The sequence below is a fragment of the Trichoplusia ni genome, chromosome 26, assembly GCF_003590095.1.
Source record: "Trichoplusia ni isolate ovarian cell line Hi5 chromosome 26, tn1, whole genome shotgun sequence".
Taxonomy (NCBI): domain Eukaryota; kingdom Metazoa; phylum Arthropoda; class Insecta; order Lepidoptera; family Noctuidae; genus Trichoplusia; species Trichoplusia ni.
The window spans coordinates 4,524,533-4,546,690 of NC_039503.1; the positions used below are offsets into that span (position 1 = coordinate 4,524,533).

Here is a 22,158-nt window from a genome sequence, read left to right on the forward strand (position 1 = left end):
ATTTATAATATGTACGTACTTATTTAGAAATGTTAAAATTCATTAAAAAAACCGGCTAAGTGTAAAATTGGACTTACAAACACTGGGTTCTGTACAAATTAAAAAAAGGTTTACTATGGTTTAACGACGAAGTTAATTTCTTTATAATTTTTATTTCTTCCTATATTTTTTTTCTACTTAATTAATTCTATTTTTACCTTTGGATCGAACTTTGAAAAATAGATCTTCTGTTATTCATCTCTTTAGTAAGACCATTCGCAATATTATGTCAAGACTCTTATGTCATTTGCCCTTGACACAACTTGGCAAGAAACCGCAATATTAAATAAAGCAGACAATAAGATGAGACAACTGCTAATATTGACCATTTATTGAGTACTAGCTGACCCCGCAAACGTTGTTTTGCCTAATAAATTATTTCTAGTTGCATGTAATTTTAATGCCACATTATAAAAAAAATAAAAAGAAACAATTTGGTCCGAAGGATAAAATATTTTTTTTAGTGTGAGCAACCCTTATCAAAGGCTGTGAAAAATAGATGTTGTTTTATTCTCAGACCTGCCGAATATGTAGACAAAATTTCATAAAAATCGGTCGAACCGTTTCGGAGGGGTACGGTAACTAACATCGTGACACGGGAATTTTATATATTAGAAGATATTCTAGTAGTAGTTTAAAATAAATTCAAAATCAACAACAATTTATTCGAATTAGGGCCGATTTTTCAATCGCCAGAAAACTTTTATCTGACGAATATGTTTTACGTCTTGACAGCTTTTGTATAGAAAATATGACAAACGGCCATGTTTATTCTTTAGATAGAAGTTATGTGATGATTGCAAAATCGATCCTTAGAATACTAAGCGCGTGTTTCACAATCACTGCTGCAAAAAATGAATGTAATTTTTTAACGGGATTGGCAGTTTAACGGGAACTTACTTGGCGTGGTGAAAAAGGTCCAATGTTGTTTTTTTTTTATTTCGATCAACTTATTGACATTTAATAACTGAAAACCTTTATACATACTTACAGGTCAAACTGAGAACCTACTTTTCTTTAAAGTCGGTTAAAAAGGACAGTTTTTAGATTCGCCCACCCTTCACCACTTTCTAAATATTTTACATTAATATAGTTATTTGCAGAATAAATGAATTTATTTCATTTAAAGTAAAATTTAAGAACCGTGGAATTAAGAGTTACTAGTTCTGTCATCTAATAATAGCCTATTTTAGGCTTACTTAAAATTAAAAATAAAACCTTTTTGATAGATAATTTAAAAAGAAAATAATAATGGAAAAATGAAAAATCAATAACGCCTCATTTACACGTCAGGGCGCCATTTTAAAAACGTATATAGATAGTCTATGACACTACAAAAAAATTAATAAAATCTGATTAGGCAACATATGCGAAATTGTAAGCAAATAAACTCCTATTCTATTCTATTCTGTAAAGGAATTTAATGAAGCCTTATATAACAATAAAAATGACACAAACTGACGTAAAGGCACTAGAAAACATAACCTCTTCTGACGCGGTCGTAAAAAAAGCCTCCCTAATGACGAATATTATTATGGATAATATTAAAGTTATTGTGTACTGAACGTAATTTTGTTGTTAAATTGCCATGACAATATTAAATTGTTATTATTTAAAACCTATTCACAGAAAATACTGAAAACCTACAAGTTTTTTTATAACATACAAGCTGTTGCCCGCGGTTCTGTCCGCGTGGACTTCGTGTTCATAAACTGCTTTGTACCTACTTCTAATATTTCATTATTTTAAATAAGCAATATTTAACCCAAATTTCAAAGCCTAGTCCATTTAAAAAGCCATTAACTCCTTTACAACTCCTTTTTTTCAGTTAATTAGTAGCCATGTTCTTTTTCAGGCTCTAGACTATGTGTATCAAATTTCATTACAATTGGTTCCGTAGTTTTGGAGTGAAAGCGGGACAGACAAACAGAGACACTTTGGCATTTATAATATGAGTATAGATTGAGCATAACAAATTAAGTAGGTACGTAGGTACCATGTAATATGTATTTTTTATTTTGGCAACATTCGTTTTACAATCACAACGGTTATATTAATAGTAAGTATATGTATTTTATAAAAATAAGGTATATAAATAAATAATGCATCTTTCATAATAAGGAAATATTTTGAGGAAATAATAAAAAAATATTGCAGAGCATTAACTAATTTTTTTTTTTCTAAATTTTCTTAAACGTTATGTAGGGGTTTCTGCGCCAAATGTGGAAAAACCTAATATTTATTGAGGATAAACATTTTAATAGGTACTTAAATGAGATTTTTTTTTTTGCAATCTTCCTTATATTTAACATAAGGAATATATTTTGATAGTAACTGTCGTGAGAATGATTCATTATTAAATGAAGTAACGGTTTACTCACGCGTATTTATCGGGGTAGCCCGACTAGTTTCGGACCCAACCGGAGTCCTTAATCATGAGCAGACGCGGCGGGATCGCGAGTCGAACTGACGTCAGCGGCCGCGCATCTCGCTGCGTAGCGCCGCGCTCGCGCCGTGAGCGGCGGAGGGGTCGGCGACGCCGGTGTCGCGGGTGGGGGGTCCGCCGTCGTCATCGTCATCATCCGTGCTCCCGTACTGGCTGAGTCGGTGCATACCGTGCTGACCGCGTCGCACTCCAGACTTAGCGTCGTTTGAAATGACGCAGCATTCAGTGCTGGTTTCCACGCTGGTGGCAGTGTCCATCCACGATCTCTGTTAAAATTCGGGTGACGGCTGATTTCTATAGCCTCCCGTACTTTCCGCGGCACGAAGTATTTTTCCCTCGCTAGTACGGAGGCTTTGTCGAATCTTATGTAGTGAGCCGTCCCCGCATTACAGACGTGTTCAGCCACTGCCGACTTCTCGGTGTCCATACTCTTCATGCTGCGTATGTGTTCGCCAAGTCTGGTTGCTACATTGCGCCGGGTTTCCCCAATGTAGCTCAGGCCGCAGTCGCACGGTATTTTGTATACTCCCGGAACGCCCAAAGGATCCTTGTCCTTGGGAGTACGGACCATCTGTCGCAGTTGTCCTGGCGGTCGATAGATCGTCTTGATGCTATATCTTCGGCGTAACAAGCGACCTATCTTGTCAGTGACTCCTTGTACGTATGGTAAGTACGCAGGAGTGCGTTGAGCCTCCGCCGGACGCTTGCGAACTTCACCCGCAATTCCCAGAAGACGTCTGCACTGGCGCCACTGATAACCGTTGCGCTCTAATACGTCACGCACATGCCTTAGTTCCGCATCAACGTATTTGTGGTCGCATAGAGCAAGTGCTCGGTTCAGCAGCGTACGAGGCACCGAAGATAGGTGTGAGTGGTGGTGATGAGAGTCGGCTCGTAGGTACCGGTCTGTGTGCGTCGGTTTCCGGTAGACGGTGTGAGTCACGCGTCCGTTCGGCTCTCGGATGACCAGCACATCCAGGAACGGTAACTTCCCTTCGCTCTCCTCCTCCATGGTGACCTCTATCTTCGCATGCACTTGGTTAAGGTGTGACGTCAGATCCTTCAATCCGTCCCGGGTGACGACAGCAAAAACGTCATCAACATATCGCCACCAGTATCGCGGTTTAACACTGGCGGACTCCAGTGCTTTTTCTTCGAACCACTCCATAAAAATGTTTGCTACAACGGGCGCGAGAGGCGAGCCCATGGCCACTCCGTCAATTTGGAGATAATAGTCCCCACGCCACAGAAAATATCCGCTTTTCAAACAGAAAGTGATGCTCTCAACATAGCCAGTAGGTATTGTAGATCCGCCTAAAAGGGTAGTTATTATTTGAATGACTTCATCTACTGGTACGTTGGTAAACAGCGACGTTATGTCGAAGCTGACCATTATTTCAGTGTTCTGCAGCTGTATACCATTCAGTAACTCAACAAAATGACGGGAGTCTCTCACGTAGCTGCTCGTTTTGCCCGTGTATGGCTGTAACAGTGTAGCCAAGTGACGCGACAGTTTATAGGTCGGTGCGTCTATTTGGCTAACTATAGGTCGTAGGGGCCAATTAGTTTTATGGATTTTTGGCAAACCGAACAACAACACAACAAACGTGCGACGCGGTCAGCACGGTATGCACCGACTCAGCCAGTACGGGAGCACGGATGATGACGATGACGACGGCGGACCCCCCACCCGCGACACCGGCGTCGCCGACCCCTCCGCCGCTCACGGCGCGAGCGCGGCGCTACGCAGCGAGATGCGCGGCCGCTGACGTCAGTTCGACTCGCGATCCCGCCGCGTCTGCTCATGATTAAGGACTCCGGTTGGGTCCGAAACTAGTCGGGCTACCCCGATAAATACGCGTGAGTAAACCGTTACTTCATTTAATAAGGAATATATCTAATCAGTATTTCTAAAATTGGTTTTACCGCCCCGAAAAATAATAAGGAAATTTTTAGAATACAAGTGTTCCCAAAAATAATTAAAGTTTAGACAACAACAACACCATAATAAATACTTTAGTGAGTCATTATAAAATTAGGCAAGAGTAAAATTATTGTTAACAAAAACGGTGTTATGACAAATCGATCTGGGTCAAAATTCCGACGATGAATGAAATAGGTTTTAAATGACACTTTTCGTGTTCTCCTAAACATTTTCCAAAACAATTAAGCATGGAATGGAACACTCACGGTCAATACAATAAATTTCCAATTATTGTGTTGGCAAAATGCTTAGGCAAATACGAATACCGTCAAATTTAATCCAATTGCCAATTCACTCATCGGCCATTGTAAATAGCGGGATTGGGGCCCTAATATGTTGCTATTAAGGTTATAGAGTAAAAAGATCAAAAACAATTAAGGACCATTTTGAATTTACGTCTTTCATCGTCCATCCATCAGTCTTTTTGCAATAGGGTATTTTATTTAAGGCCAATTTTCAATCGCCAGGTAACTTTTATCCGACGAATATGTTTGACGTGTTGACAGCATTTGTATAGAAAAGATGTCAAACGGCCATATTTGTTCCTCAGATAGAAGGTAACTGATGATTGAAAACTCGGCCCTAAATCTAATAATAGAACAGACAGCATTCCACAAAATATTGAATAGGAATTTTCATTTTATCACATCATTAAAATTCATTCGTTAGTAGCGGGGGCTAAGACATCACTTGCTAGTAAGTGGTAAGTTCTAGTAGTACGTACTGGTAAGTGACGTCACACGACATTTGAAATCACTGTACCACCTTCATTCTTTGTTTAGGAGATAAAACAAAAAATACGTATCCAATATTTTTGGAAATCTGTCTGAAGGATTAAACAGATATTTGTAAAATACCCTATCGTGAAAGTGTGACAGAGTAATCTGGCATCTCTCTCCCACTTCGGAAATACAGTCTTAATTAAACGATCGACAGGTTTTAAAAGGTTCCATAGAAATTAACAGAAAAATACGTTGATTATCCCACGGAAATTCTAAAGTGAGTAAGTTTGTAAAGTGTGTAGTTATAACATCAAACAACAAATAACCCGTTAGGTAGATAAAGATCTCTAAGCAAGTGACATTTTTACCGTCGTAAGCGTTTGTTATAATGATATTGAGATTATATATGATCCCACTGCTGAGCTCAGGCCTCTTCACCTAGGAAGGTTGATCAAAACGCTAGCTGACTGCAGGTTTGCGATTTTAAATGGGTTATCTCACGATGTTTTGCTTCACCGTTTGTCAGTATTATTTTAGCATAATTAAGAAAGTACATGTTACTTTGAATAAAAAAGCCAAATTTGTACATACATGCGTTGGTATTGAACCTGCATCTCAAATAAATCCACACCAAACACCGCTAGGTTATCACGACAATCACGTCAAAAGAAAAAAAAAGGATGAAAATGACATGTCATTTCGGTAAGTCACGTGACCTGTCAATTCCATACATCCTTTCATTCAATGCAAACGACTGTAAGTATGTCACTTATCTAGAGAGACAGTACGAAGACACACACATTAGACAAAGACAGACAAACAGAATTCACTCGAATTTAAATTTTACGTACGTCCGTAGCCTCCCAGGTGTCAGTTTCTGGGTTGTATTCCTAATAAAAATTGAAATAAAACATTCAAATTGGTGTTACCATGGTGACAAATGACTAGGGGATCCTTCACTTCTTAAAGTAGTGTTATTGCAGATATTAAAAAGACAGCACACGTAAAGTGACGTCTTTTTCAACAAAGGATTGCCATTATTTAAACTTGGAAACCGCATCCCGAACTTGTCAACAGATTGTTTTAAACATAGTCAGTTTTTCGGTTAATTATGGTATGCGCGTACAGAGTCCCATTTTCGAATGACAATTGGGAATTTTGCCCGTACTAAAATTCCAATTATTGTGTCGGCAAAATGCTTAGGATTCTCACCAGGGCGTGTATCACGGGCGGACTAAGACTTGGTATTTTTTCAACCCGGACCACAAATGTAAATTCCCTCTCGCACGCTCCCTGAATGCCTTCGTAACTGGGACAATTCCAGGGAAGACGGATGGCAGTATTTCTTTTAGTTAAGTGCAATAACATTACTTTAAGATGTCTTGGTATGCCCTGGTAGATTTTTACCTAATCCCAGGTCTGTTTTTAGACCGTTAAAAGCACTTCTGTCGATCGAAACGCTTTGACTTCAGGCACTCAGATAGAGTCAGCAACAAAAGTCCATTTTTCAATTTTAGTTTGAAAAAAAAACAGTTGTTTGTACAGTCGGTTGCCTGGCGATAGTTGAACGTGCAACATCATAAGGAAAATTTATGGGAAAATTACTATGGAGCGCCTCAAAGCGAGGTAGCGCTGCATTTGTTCGTGCATGCAGCGTGCTCCATAGAATTATAAATCAATAAATTTATACCCGGAAACATTAAGAAGAACAATTGTAAAATCGGTGAACAATTATGACTTTTTTTATCTAACTTTTGTTGCTGACTAACTAATCCAGTGGATTTATAGCCAAAAGGTTATCAGTTAGGAATATCAGTCACCCAGCCGAATACATAACTTCTATGTTGCTTCGAGTAGAATAGGGCTGTAAGTTATAGGTTAGATATCGCTTTCTCCCTCTTTTCCTCACATGTACTGAATTTGTAACTTACATCTCGCTTTAATCATATTGCACCTCTTATTAGACTTGCCAAGTTAAGATTGTAATATACTTGTAATTTTTGAGGTTATACGTCATGAAGGTGGAAAAAATCTTACCTGGGGTTGATCAGGTTTCGGCTGAGGCTTAACGGGCTGGTCTGGGGGCCTCTTGTCAGGGATCAGGCAGCAAGTGTCGATGTAGGACGCGCAGGGGCCATCGCGGACACTGGTAACAGAAAGCCATTTAAAGTCAATGGTTTTAACAAGGCCTAGTCAGTACTGGGCCTTATTTGAACCAGGTGCGTTAATAGACGTATTTACAATTTGCTAATCGCTATTTACATGCGACTGCTTGCAAAAATAGCTAAGCAAGCTATTTTTATAAGAGAAATTTTAACATATTTTCATTGTTTTAATAAATAGATCTATAATATCTTACCGAATATCAATAACGCCCACACCATCAGTAATGACGGTATTATTGTTGACGTTGCAGAGGTAGTAGCTGACGCACTCGCCCTCCTGGCCATCAGGCATGGTACACGACAGGTCCTCCTCCTCACCGGCTGTAAGGAAACAATAGCATAAGCAACTGAAAATCATTTGACAGCTTCTGTACCTAATAAGGCCAGTGTTCCCAATGGCTTTCGAAATGTCACTTTAGCAAAACGTCATTGGCGACGTCAATGTCAATTTGACAAAATGTCTTTGTGTAGTCATTTTCCAAGACATTTTATCTCAGCAAAAACAGACGTTTGCTTACACTGCAGAGGTTGGTAATTTATAAATTACTTTGAGTTTCAATCTGGTCGTACTTTATTGTGACTGAAAGTGCTCCTAGGTTAAGTTGAACAAATTAACTTTGATTTTAACTTCACACCATCTACAATTGACGGATTTTAAGTCCACAAAACGAATACGAAATAGTTTGAGTTTCCATGGTAGTAGTAGCTAAAGATCTTATTTCTTCTGACAATTTAATTACGTCATCTGAGACCAACCTTTTTTGTACTAATGGCATTCGTGGAAGCGAGACAACATTCTACAGCGTAGCGCTGCATCCTGCTTCCACTACTCTAGTCTTATTTCATTACAAAACCTCTCTTTCTTCTCATCTTTGTACATCCTTGGATGAAATTCCTTAATAAAAATGCAAATCAAAAAGTTCGACGTCAAGAGAAGTCGTTCCTTCAGCTCACCCATCCTTTTTATATCGAGAATAATCCATTGCTAATATGCGTCACAGTGCATGTTGAGACCTTGGTCTCGACTGTACGTCATTCTTTGACAGTTAGGTACAACACACTGACAACAACATTGACATATGTCGGAAACATATGCCGGTTTGAAAGTCGATTCCAAATAGGATAGACCTGTCAATTCAATTGAACACACCGAGGCAGAAATCTGTCCTCGTCGACGTTTGAAAGTACAATGAAAAAGGCCCGCTAAGGCGAAGACAGACACGCGATTAGAAAACCAAGAAAACATTGTTTCATATAAAATTCTGGATAACAATCTCGTCTTTGTAAGATTTTGTTGTCCAAAAATATAAGGAACAAAAATCTGATTGGATTCAATAACCCTTACGCATTCATAGCGAAGGTTGAAGATTTATAACGAAAAGAAAAATAAAAAGAACACTTTCGAAACCAAATAGAATCCTGCCATATCTGAAAGCAGTAGCATTGAAACCTTTCTAGCCGAATGTCATTTCAACAATCGTTAACCTCAATAACACTCATCAAATGTATGGAAATGACATGTCATTTAACATGTCACGTGACTTTGACCTGTCAACTCCATACATTTAAAAATTTTCTTTTGACGTTACAGATTGTTAGTGTGAGAGTTATTTGGCTAGAGGGGCAGTTTTTGAATGTTGACAGAGCACTATACGACAATGAGCGCCGTCTTTCACTACTGCAACATACTTTAGGAGAAGGAGGAGAAGATAGAATGTCTTCAATTTAAACTGGCCTATCCATAGAAAGAGGATATTGAGAAGAAGAACAGAGAAATTTCCACCAATAAGGTTGCATGACTGGAGGCAAGTGGAGAATTTTATGCAATCCTATTGGTTCATATTTCTATGCTCCGTCTCGTGCACCTTCCACACGATCATGCTTTGCCACAGCTTGGCTTGCAAATGCCTTTACACTGAACATCGTACAGTAAAATGTCAACATGTGCAAAGATTGTAATGTTAATTAGTTCTTAAACTTGTAGTATTTCTGATATGTGCAACCCTTGCTCGTGCTTATAAAAAAAAATACAATTTGGCTTCTGTTTGCCTTGTGGTAACTGTGCTTTAGTACGCCCCTGTTCAGTGTCTGTGCTGGATGCAAGCGGAGCTGTGGTCAAGCGTGGTTGTTGCAGGCACATAGAAAAAGAACTGAAAGCTTGGCCTCGGGAACTGATTCTGTTCTGTTCGGTTGTTGATTCGTTATTTAGTATTATCGACCCCAGTGGCGTAGCTAGGGTCACCGTCGCCCGGTGCGGGACTCACGCCCAAAGTAGGCATCTAAAAAAAGCTTGTTCAATTTGTCACGAAGTAAAGTTACAACTATTTTTTTGTTCACGCGCGGAACATCGATATTTTACATGATAATTTGAAGCCTTTTCTCAATTTTGCCGCCTTCCTGATACTGGGGCCCAGGGTGGACCCTCCCTCCACCCCCCCCCCCCCCAGCTATGCCACTGACCGACCCAATGAAGAACGAATTGCGATCGCGTGTTCTCAGCGTCGTTCCAGGAGACCTCCCCAGCGTTTATAGGCTTATAGCGATAGTATGAGTTATAGCCTCTCATTAAAACTTACGTTCGTCGTCAGAACTTTCAGACTCATCAGAAAGTTCATTCGGAGCTCGTTTCTGCAGCGCGCACGTGTCTGTCTCTGTAATAGGCGTATTAACTAAACGAATAGATTTCTAAAGCCCTATACAATGTTACGCAATAGCCAGTCGCGTGTAGGAAAAAACAAAATGTATGGAAATGACGTATCGTTTTGACAAGTGACGTGATTTTGACATGTCAGTTCAATAAATTTAAGTTATTCAGGGCTTAGACTCGGAGAAATATTTATACTAATTTATCTAAATAACTGATTGCTGCTTAGATTTTTGCAGTACAGTGTTTTATTTCGCGAATTTGAGCGGAATCGTACCCGTATTGCATTGTTCTCAGCCTCAAGCGCGGTCCTAGCTTTCAAAGGAGGTTGTGTGCACTGCCACTCGAAAATCAGCCAAGTACAGATCGGATTTCGAACCTGCTCATGAATCATTTGATTACTCATTCCCTTTTTTCTGCACCAGTTTTGGCTTTAGGAATGGAAGTACATATTGTTTTACTATCTGTCTGATGTTGTTGAATGTGAAAGTGTGACGTCAGTAAAATTTGGGTTGTGTGAACACCCACAACGATGGATTTGCACGTCTTAAGGGTGGGTGTCTTTGTACATGTGTATGTTTTTTGAAAGGTGGAGCAATCCTCTTGTACACCCACTTCATCAGGGGAAGAAATGGGTAGTGTCAGACTCTTACTGACTAAACCTGAACCGCCGTGCTACGTCATCCGCGTTTTTGTGTCGGTGTATGGCAATGCGTTGCAGTCCTTCATACACGTAAATGTATACCCTAACATACAAAATTTGCCTGTACACGCGTATTAAGAGAAGATGATCAACTTGACCGTTCAAAAACTTAAGTTTAAGGAGTAAATTTTACCTGAAGAGGGATTTTGGTTAATAGGAGGCACGATGGTTGACGGTATTTTCGTTTTGTCCATCGCTGGGACTACGGTGGTGGTGTGCCCAGCGGGTGGTGGTGGCCCGAATATCTGGCTGAGAACAGTGTCGAGATCCCCATTGTTCTGCTGGCAGAAGGCTGATGTCGCCAGGACTAGGAGCGGCAGTGCTTTCCACATCTGAAAGAGGAGGTGGTCAGAAATTTGCTTGGTGATCAAAATTCAAACCTTCCTTTTATGGGAAGAGGCCTGAGCCCAGCAGAGAGAAGTATATAGACTGGTATAATAGTAAACGCGAAAGTTTATATGTATGGATGTCTGTTCCTCTTTCATGCAAAAACACTGTACGGATTCAGACGAAACTTGGCACACCGATAGATAATAATATATTATTATATTTTTTCTGAGGTATAAATAGTATTTGGGGGAAAAGTACGTTACAAAATTCGAGTGGTCCTGATTGGCCCGCTGTTAATTTGTTATTGGCGAAACTGCCCCTAAAAAAGTTCAACGTTTAAAGTAGTTAGTTCGCCTGGTTTGGGCAAACCAAGTTAGGGCAAAACGGTGACGTTGGACGGTAGATTCCCGCCTTAGACAAGCATTTGTGTGGTCCTGAGTCTGGGTGTCATGTGGATGTGACTTGAATGTTCGTGAAACCTCCGCGACACAAGGATTAAATTCCTTAACGCATTTAAAACAGACTTAAAACAATTAGGCTATTGTAAATAACACATACAATTTTAATATAGAGCTCCTAAACTGCATTAAGTTGGGATCTAAAATGAAGGATCCAAGACTAATATCAAAACACATTTGTTGACCTCAACGAAGATAGCACTATTATTGAATTGATTATAAATTAGGTAAACTTGTTTATTTGGCTATAAAGCAAAAGATAAGAATAGCGACTAATGGCCGTCTCTTGTCAAACGACATTTTGAACATCCACTCCGAAAACCGAGCAAAACTAAAATTAAATTTAAAAAATCTAAAAACCCTTGTTTTCAATTGTCACTCCATTCAAATTTTATCAAAATCGGCCCAGAAGTTTTTGCATGATATCGGTTTTGAAGCTACCCTGAAAATTTCAGCCTGATAGCTTATCGGGAAGTGCCTCGAAATTGAGTTGCAAAAATCCAACCGGATCGACAAATAAACAAGAGAGCGAGTTTATAACAAAAACGTGGGAAAATGGACATGGGAGTGGGTCCGTCTGTCTGTTACCAGACTGAATCTCATGAACCGTTCTAGCTAAACCAGTTGAAATAAAAAAAAAACGGCCTATTCATTAAAATAGAAATTGAAGTTAAGCAAAGTTTTGTAGATAAGGCCAAAAATTTTATAGGTGACCATTTTTTTCGTTTAAGCCTATTTGTGCGAGGATTCTTTGTAGCCTATTTCTACGGATTCCTCATACTTACATTTGACCTTATTATGTAAATCAGATCCAATTTATAATTGTTAAACAGTAGGTATCTCAACATTAATCATTGAAGGTTAAAAGTCAGTGTGAATACATTAAAAGCGTTATCAAATTAGCAAAGTCAATTATAAATCTATATCTATTGGAATTCCCCGAACGACGGGATTTTTTAAGTCAAACTTCTTTTTTGTTTGAAAAAAAATTAAACCGTCACGCTTCACGCGTCAAGAAAAGAAGAATATTTACCGTCACGAGTTTCACATTTTTTTTTATCTTAATAAGTACCAATCTAATAGAAAGTGTAATCTTTACTAAAACAATACTTATTATCTTCTTCTTCTTCTAATATATAAAATTCCCGTGTCACGATGTTAGTTACCGTACTCCTCCGAAACAGCTTAACCGATTTTTACCAAATTTTATATTTGTATTCAGTAGGTCTGAATTTTTTTTGAAAAAAATTTTTTTGTTTGTTTTTGTAATTTTTTTACAATGTGGAATTAAAAATACATACAACTAGAAAAGAAATTATTAAAATAAACAGCGTTTGCTGGGTAAGCTGGTATAATATAACAATAAACTATCTATTACAGATTCTATTCCTGTATATTTGCTGGCCAGGTATTTGACAGAGCATAGTGATACTCTATATAAACATAAGATCTGTACCTTACCTATATTTCACAAATAAATATGATTGATTGATTGAAAAAGTATGAATATAAGTAGAGCACGTGCCTAGAGCGGGGTCGAGGTGCCATCTTTATTTATTTATAGTTGTAATGTTTTCTAAGGCGGCGAAGGCGTTAAGCATGGATGTGGATGGATAAAGGGGAAGAGGACGATCAAAGAAACGATGGATGGATTGTGTGAAAGACGATATGGCTGTAAAGTGTATTTCTTGTGAGATGACGGCCGATAGGAAGCTATGGAAGAAGATGACATGTTGCGCCGACCCCAAATAAAATAATTGGGATAAGGGCAGGGGAATGATGAGTTGTAATGTTTTCTCTTTATCATCATGTGGCAAGATACTTTTTTATAGGCGAATTGACAAAGGAGGTTGTCTATTAATCTGTTGTTTTTATCTGCAGAACTTCGGATTGGATGTCTTTATTCGCAGAGACATGGTAAATACGAAAGATGGTAAAACAAAATAAGTTTCTTAGCATATCTCGCCTTCAGTAGGCATGCGAAAATTAATAGCATAAACAAATATTTAAACTTATAATAACTGGTGTAAATCGATTTTCTACAATTAATATACTCTTCTATTATGTAGCACTTTTGTTGATTTTCCTAATTAATGTGAAATAGCTGATGTTTCAATTTTTATCAAGATCGGTTCAGTAGTTTTTATTTGAAGTAATTTGCGGGTATCACTTTAAATGAGTGAAAAGAAGTCTTATACTATATTGGGTAGACTTAAAGTTACCGATAAAAATGGATTAAGGCGGTGACAGAATGGTGTCCAGGACAAGGCAGACGTCGGTCATCCAAAAGCAAGATGGGTCGATGATGTAGTAAAGGTCTCGGGTCGAGTCTGGATGTGGCTGGCACAGGACCGTAGAAATTGACACGAGAAAGGAGAGGCCTATGCCCAGCAGTGGGAGGATAAAGGATGGTGATGATGATGTTGAATAGATAAAAAATATAGAAAAACTTACATTTTGATAACTAGGTGCGTGCTTAGTACCTATCGTATAACCTAAAACGAATGCACTGACAAAGAAAAGAATAGAAAGTAAGGGATATTAGAAATTAATTATTGTAATTTCAATCGAATAGAAAATTAATAATGTTATCGATTAATGTTGAGCTGTAATCGAGAAGTTTTACATTCAGGATTATTTCGATTAGAAAACTACATTTGCTGATAAATTAATACTTGTTTTTCTTTCGATTTTTGATTACAATGACACGACAATTATAGTCGTAATAGCTGTCCCAGTAAATGTTGACCGGCAATAAAAATTGTTCTAGGCAATAAAAAAAATATAGGGCTATGAAATATAGTTATGTATATGTTGTCCTATTCTTAAACCAAATTTCGTGAGAATCGGTCGAGCTGTTACGGAGGTATCAAATTTATTATACCGTTTGTGAGACAAGCATTTGTCACACAAACGGTATAATAAGTATACCCTACACGGGTATCGAAACCATGACACATCGGGCTCAGTGTTTTTGGCGTGGTGATTTTAACCACTTTTTTGTGCGTTCATCTTTTTTGACACCTCCCTCCCTGGGGAGGAAATGGTTAGTGTCAGATTCTTACTGACTAAACCTGAACGTGCTACGTCATCCGAACTAAGTGGTACGCGGAAATGCATAGCAATTAATCATACAAATATTGTTTAAAACAGAAGTTTTTAAATACACTCATCATCGGCCTAGCCTTTTCCCAACTATGTTGTGGTCGGCTTCCAGTCTAACCGGATTCAGCTAAGTACCAGTGTTTTACAGGAGCGACTGCCTATCTGACCTCCTCAACCCAGTTACCTGGGCAACACGATACCCCTTAGTTAGACTGGTTGACAGACTTTCAAGCTTCTGACTACCCGTAACGACTGTCAACCTTTGACAGTCATTACAGGTAGTCTGAATAACATCCGAGACTCACAACTTAACGTCTCTTCTGAAGCACGGCGGAACTCGTTATGAAAAAGATAGTCACCCATCTACGGACCAACCGCGTCAAGCGTAGCTTAACTTGTGATCGATTCACATATTCAGTTATAGCTTAGCCACGAGCTCCTCGACCGGAAGTTAAATACACTATTAACATTTATTTGACTGGTCTTCAAATAAAACTTGAGTGTTCTGCGGTCACTTTGTGGCTAGAAACAAATTAAAATTACATTTTCAAGGTGACAGAGGGTATTGTTAATTCAATATTAAGTATTGACCAAACAGGTTCTGTAATTGCATGAAGGCTAGCAATGTTTGGAGACAGAATGAGAAGATATATTGACAATCAAATGAATACGATTCGTACTCTCATTGAGATAGCGAGGGGTGTCGTAGAAATGGGAGGAAGAAACGTAAGAATTTTTTTTAAAGTAACGTTAAGACGTGCTGAGAATAATACAAATAGTGCCAGTTTAATCCCATTGTCATTCATTCATCGGCCATTGTAAAGTAGCAGAATCAAGACGGGGCCTAGGAGTTGCAACGTGCATGTGTGGCGGGCTAGTTCTATACAAATATTCGTGCAGTCAATAATTCATCGTTTACAGTCGTTTAACACTAAAATGTAATAGACGAGAAAAACAATTTGCCGCGCAAGTCACATCTAGTTTTCGACTTGTAACAATCTTATAATCATAGCCAGCTACGTATATGTATCTATAAGCTGTTATTAAGTACTAGATTTTCGCCCGCGGCTCCGCCTGTGTCAAGGCCGGTTATATCGCGTTTCCAAGAGAACTCTTCAAAAGTCCGGGATGAAAAGTATCCTATGTTCTTTCTCAAAGTCAACTTTATCTCTGTACCAAATTTCATTAAAATCAGTTCAGTGGTTTAGACGTGAAAGCGTAACAGACAGACAGACAGAGTTACTTTCGCATTTATAATAGGTATTAGTAGGGATTTCTTGTGAACAAAAACACTGTTTGTTTATCTTATTAACGTTTGTGACTAAACAAGGTTTGTTTCATTTGTTTTGCATACAGGTTTTACCTGTTTGCGACATAAGAATACATTGCGGGGATTCCTACTATCCTACTAATATTATAAACGCGAAAGTTTGTATGTATGGATGTTTGTTCCTCTTTCACGCAAAAACTAGTGAACGGATTTAGATGAAACTTGGTACTTAGATAGTTTATAACTAGGATTAACACATAGGATAGTTTTTATCCCGATTTTATTATACCAGAAAAAATATGGAATGTCGAATGGTAGCAATTGAATTTTTATATTGGTTTTCCATTGAAGTTTTATTTCATATGAATAACCATCAAAGTCTCATAAAATACAAATAATAAGTATATAGCATGTATTATAAGTAATAGAATACTAAAATGAGTTTATAAAGCCTGTCTTAGTACTAATACAATATGCTAGCTGTTGCCCGCGACTTCATCCGCGTGGTTGGAAGATATAAGTTATGATTTATACCTGCCCTGTTTTTTCCACATTTTCCATTGTATCTTCGCTCCTATTAGTCGCAGTGTGATGGTTTATAGCCTAAAACCTTCCTCGATTAATGATCTATTGAACACAAAAAGATTTCTTCGATTTGAATCAGTAGTTCCTGAGATTAGCGCGTTCAAACATACAAACAAACAAAAAAACTCTTCAGCTTTATATATTAGTATACATAGATAAAGTATAGATTAACTCCCTTTCTATAAAAAAATCGACTAGAAAACGGTTCATCAAATTCCATAATTAAACAAAAATGAATGACAGTTATTTTTTCTGCATTAAATATTCATATATTATAACAGTTAATAATGATGTTTATGTTTTAAATATTTTTTTTTAAGTAGATAGGCGTGCCGTTGACTTATCTCATGTCATTGGACTGTATTGGGCCCCAATTCTGCTATTTACAATGGCCGATGAATGAATGTAAATAGGATTGAAAATGACACTATATTTTGATTAATTTTTTTGTAAGAAAATAATTGGAAATTCAGTACGGGACGGAACAATGACGGTCAATGCAATGAATATTTAGTTATTGAGTTGCTAAAATGCTTAGAAAGATACGAATGGTACTAATCTATACTAATATATAAAGCTGAAGAGTTTGTTTGTTTGTTTGAACGCGCTAATCTCAGGAACTACTGGTCCAAATCGAAAAAATCTTTTTGTGTTGAATAGACCATTCATCGAGGAAGGTTATATGCTATATATCATCACGCTGCGACTAATAGGAGCGAAAATACAATGGAAATAGGGCAGGTACAAATAATAACTTATATCTTCTAACCACGCGAACGAAGTTGCGGGCAACAGCTAGTTTAATGTAATTTCCTTTCAGTGACCCTATGCTATTGACGTCCGCCATCTTGCATAACTTTCAATGGGTAATATATATAACCTGATTTTTTTTAATTCAAAAATTTATTTTCACAACTAAGTTGTAACGTTTTTGAAACATTTATTCATTTTTTATAATATTAGTAATAATTAACGTGACAGACGTTAGTTTCAATGTTTTTTTGTTGTGTATTTCATTTTGTATTTTTTTGACAGGTTTAAAGGACCATCAAAAGGTTTTCACGCATTTGATTGCATGGATAGTCAAGTGGTACGTGTCACCACGCCAAAATCCACTGTCTGACGTGTCAACATATTCGATTCTAAAGTTTTACAAGAATTTATGTGAATTTCTAATGATTGTTCTGAGTCAAGGTATCTTTGTGCATGTGACTTGAACGCTTCAAAACCCCCGCAACATAAAGATTCAATTCTTCGTGAGAAAGTTGGTTTTTACAAAAAAAATATTTATTTATTTAATTATCACACTAAGGTACCATTACAGGTTACTTAACCTAATGCGGTAGCTAGGACTAAACAAAGGTCTAAGTATTTAGTGAACTAGGGTTTCAAAGATTGAATTATTATGCACATAGTTGCAGGTCTAAATTCCTGCAACTGTTTTAATATGTAATTTTCAAAGACTTTTGTAATTAAAAAGTACTATTAACGAAATAAAGTTTGATCCAAACATATTTTATTGAATCGGAGATTAGTTTCCAAGACACATAATACGTTAAACAATTAATTACATAAACAAATAACATTATTACTTATTTAAACATAACTAAGAACTAGTATCTACGTGTACATCTACTTAAGAGCGTAATTAATTTCGTTTCTTAGAATTCGCAACCAGTATGTTCGTTACTGTTTTTTGTGCAACTGCGTCAAAAGGAAGATAATGCAAAAAGTCCCGCTGCCTGTAATGGTCTTTCCCATATGACACTATCATCATCGGCCTAGCCTTTTCCCAACTATGTTGGGGTCGGCTACCAGTCCAAGCGGTTTCAGCTAAGTACCAGTGTTTTACAAGGAGCGACTGCCTATCTGACCTCCTCAACCCAGTTACCTGGGCGACACGATACCCCTTGGTTAGACTGGTTGTCAGACTTTTCAAGCTTCTGACTACCTGTAACGACTGTCAAAGATGTAAGAATAACTGCCGGGACCCACAATTTAACGTGCCTTCCGAAACACGGAGGAACTCCTTATGACAAAGATGGTCACCCATCTACGGACCAACCGCGTCAAGCATAGCTTAACCTGTGATCGTTTCACTTCTGCGGTTATAGCTTAGCCACGAGCTCCTCTATGCTCTCCTCCAATATGACACTATATTTTCTTCAAAAAGAAACGGTCCCGGATAAGGGAATTTAATCCTTGTATCGTGGGGGATTAACAAACATACAAGTTACATGTACAGAGACACCCAGACTCAGAACAAGCATTCGTGGATCACACAAATGCTTGTCCTACGCGAGGATCGAAACCGCGACACGTCTCAGTGGTTTGGCGTGGTGACCTTAACCACTCGGCTATCCGTGCAATCAAAATGAATGAGGTGAAATGGATTCAATGTCACTATTCGCATACTCCTAAGCATTTTACCAATACAGTGATTGGGAATAGAGTACGGAGCGGAATACTCACTGTCAATCCAATTCTTCTGATCCAGTTTCCATTCAGACATCGGAAATTATAAATAGCAGAATTGGGACCCTGAGAAAGTCTCCGACTAACGCTGTATACTTATTTTCGCGTTTATAATAATATACCGCTTAAATGTATCGAATTCATTATCATCCTAGCCTTTTCCCAACTACGTTGGGGTCGGCTTCCAGTCTAACCGGATGCAGCTAAGTACCAGTGTTTTACAAGGAGCGACTGCCTATCTGACCTCCTCAAAAAACAACAAACAAATGATCCAACGAGTACATAAAATCGGGATAAAATCTCAAGTGTTAATCCTGGTTATAAACTATCCCTGTACCAAGTTTCGTCTAAATCCGTTCAGTGGTTTTTGCGTGAAAGTGTAACAAACATCCATAAATACACACTTTCACGTTTATAATATTTGTAGGATTTTACTTGACAGCCCGAACGGGATTCTATTGTCTTTTTTGAGAAATCCTTTGCCACGCAAAGGCGTAACGTGGATTTAATTTCATATGGAGTAAAATATATTTATGGAGTAAAATATAATAGTCAAACATATCCCATGTTATTTTCCTTCATTATTATCACTGTCGTTATATTATTATTACTTTTAACTACGCTACTCTCGTATATTAAATATTAAAACTAAGATTATGAGATTAATAACTGCAATTTAACTATTTAACTTCATGCGCAAAATTACGAGTAAAAAAGTATTTTTTAAGAGATGAAGGTAGTAATTCAAAAGCATTCTTCATAAAACACCATTAAAAAGTTTTATGACGAAAACGTTTTAAATAAACAAGTTTATAATCAAAGAAATTGTGTTTATTTATTGAATAACGATAACCTTTAGCCATATAACCGCTTTATCGAAGTAAAAACATGACTAACAACACGGTAAATTATTGTTAAAGTAACAAAAAAATGTCGGACATTAATGGTTATATTAAAAAACATGCAAAGATAATAATGTATTCAGCCAATAATGTAAATCGATCAATTATTTTTGTTCAAGTATTTCATTTTTATAACATTATTTTTATATTTACTTAATTCTTTTTTTCCAATCTTTAATACCACAATAAAAAACAGCAAAAAATAAAAACCGAATAAGACACTACAATAACTACAATGAAAATTAAAAAAAAGAACTGTCACTTACCGTAATGGCGTCTTAAAACTTCTTTTAATCAAATTGTTGCACTATTAAAACATAATATTAAACGTACAACGACACAAGTTCTTAGAAGACGGGTTTTTTTTATATATTTTTTAATATTATTTTCCTTGTAGACAAGGCCGCGCGCGAGTTCGAAGCGAACTGGTTGCGGTTGACCGGCACCGCAAGTTATATTAGGCCGCCATTTTTAATGTCATGTCATTATTATGAGGTACTTCAATGTATTATCGTTAATATCGATTGGTTGTAAAGGAAATGTTGTTAAATCCAAGTGATATATTTAACTTTTTTATTAAACAGTAGCTTTTTTTATAGATTTTCATCATTTGTCGTATTAAAAGTTGAAAGAAGATAGTGTAAAAAGTTTAGCCGAGGTATCAAAGTATTTGATGTCTTTATGTGATTTATTTCGTTTGTGTTTGAAAACGGGTTTGTATAGGATATAATAAATATGGAAGAATGAGCGTTAATTGTAAAGTAGACATATTACGAAAAGCTATGACAGAAACATTCAATAACTAAACAAATTATCCTACTATTATCATTATAGACGCAAAAGTTTGCGAGGATGATGCTTGTTACAGTTTTAATTTTACGCAAAAACCACTGAACGGATTTGAACGAAATATCGTACAGTGAGAGTCAGATAGTTTGTTTTAAAAAACAACTCCCGCATTGGGGAATTAAATAATGTGTCGCATAGGGTTTCACAAACATTCAATTCACGTGCACAAAGACAGCCAGCGGGATTTCTCGAAACGATTACCGTGGTCCCATACACGAAGGCAAAGGAAGGAAACGGGGTTGTTTTTGACAGTAGTAGTCTGGCACTGCCTTCCACTTATCCCAAAGCGGTAGGAGTCATTTGATTATTTCCCATCTGAAACAAAACCCCCCATAATAAGAGAAGTGAGTGTATATATACACGGTGATTTTTTAGTCATCTTACAAAAGTAGCCCATTTCATGTATCCGACGTAAAATACCCATAAGCGCGATTATTATTTTTTTATCATCAACTAAGATAATAAGTAAGAAGAAAAATTAAACAAGAGAAATCTGAAAATACTCTTAAAAATCGCATTTTAAATTTATTCAAATCTCCTAAATACCTATTTTTTATCATGAACGTGTTCTAGTCATTGGATACATGAACTGGGCTGCTTTTGTAAGACGACTAAAAAATCACGGTGTAGGAAAAACTAAGGGAAATGAAACTCTTTTATTAAATCAACACTGTCTTTCTATCTGTCAGTCCGTCTCAGGCTGTATCTCATTATAACTGGACGGTTAAAACGTCAACAGATAATGTATTTCAGGAGCCGTCTTAACAACAAAAAAAAAAACAATTGCTACGATAAAAATATTGATAGACGACCAAATTTCTTTTACTAATAGTTATGTTTATTTTTGCCTATTTAAATGAAACTTATATTATCCTGCGTCCGAATAGCATTCAACAAGTTTTATATTTTAATTTATTCAAACGTCAAAATCACGATTGAGGAAAACTTGGAAACAAAATTTCGAAACTACGATGGTCAAATGATCCTGCATATTAATTAAGATTGAAAAATCCTTCATCCATTTTGCAATAGTTATAACGCTTGTTATGAACTCTGCGTGTGTGAGCGAGACAATACTATGTGCTGCGATAGCGCTGTCTTGCTTTAATAATAACAATAGCGCTGTTTTAAAAGCTTCTAGTAGACTCAAAGATCGATCATCAATACGAAAATAAAACACTAGCTTTTGTTTGCGACTTCGTCCGCGTTTTTATGAAGAGGAAAGTTTTTTTTTTTATTACTTAAGTTTTTTTTAATCGGATAATTAGTTTTCTTAAATGTCTTATCCCCGTTATCTTAACATATTTTATTAATGCTTTGCTTCTATTATTTATAGCGTTATGGCATCCTATAGTCTTCCTCAACAAATGAGCTATCTAATACTGAAATACGATTGTAGTTCCAGAGGATTGCCCGTTTAAAGTTGCGTTTCCACCAGAGATGTGCTATTTATAAATAACTTATCGAAACCAGTTTAAAAC

The 22,158-nt window shown here is 37.1% G+C and overlaps 1 protein-coding gene across 3 annotated transcripts in view; it reads right to left on the reverse strand.

Moving 5' to 3' along the window:
* LOC113505541 (phenoloxidase-activating factor 2) overlaps positions 1-20,281 on the reverse strand; it is a 31,123-nt gene extending 10,842 nt beyond the window's left edge. Inside the window, exons 1-5 of one of the 3 annotated variants that reach the window (XM_026888308.1) lie at positions 20,095-20,281; positions 10,837-11,035; positions 7,551-7,677; positions 7,229-7,337; positions 6,043-6,081 (exon numbers count right to left, since the gene is read on the reverse strand). In XM_026888308.1, coding sequence (XP_026744109.1) covers positions 6,043-6,081; positions 7,229-7,337; positions 7,551-7,677; positions 10,837-11,035 — 474 coding nt within the window. In that variant the 5' untranslated portion in view covers positions 20,095-20,281. Of the gene's footprint in view, positions 1-6,042; positions 6,082-7,228; positions 7,338-7,550; positions 7,678-9,932; positions 10,089-10,836; positions 11,036-20,094 lie in introns of those variants that run through there. The other 2 variants (XM_026888309.1, XM_026888310.1) reach the window with 2 other exon arrangements.
* Between the last annotated feature and the right edge of the window lie 1,877 nt (positions 20,282-22,158).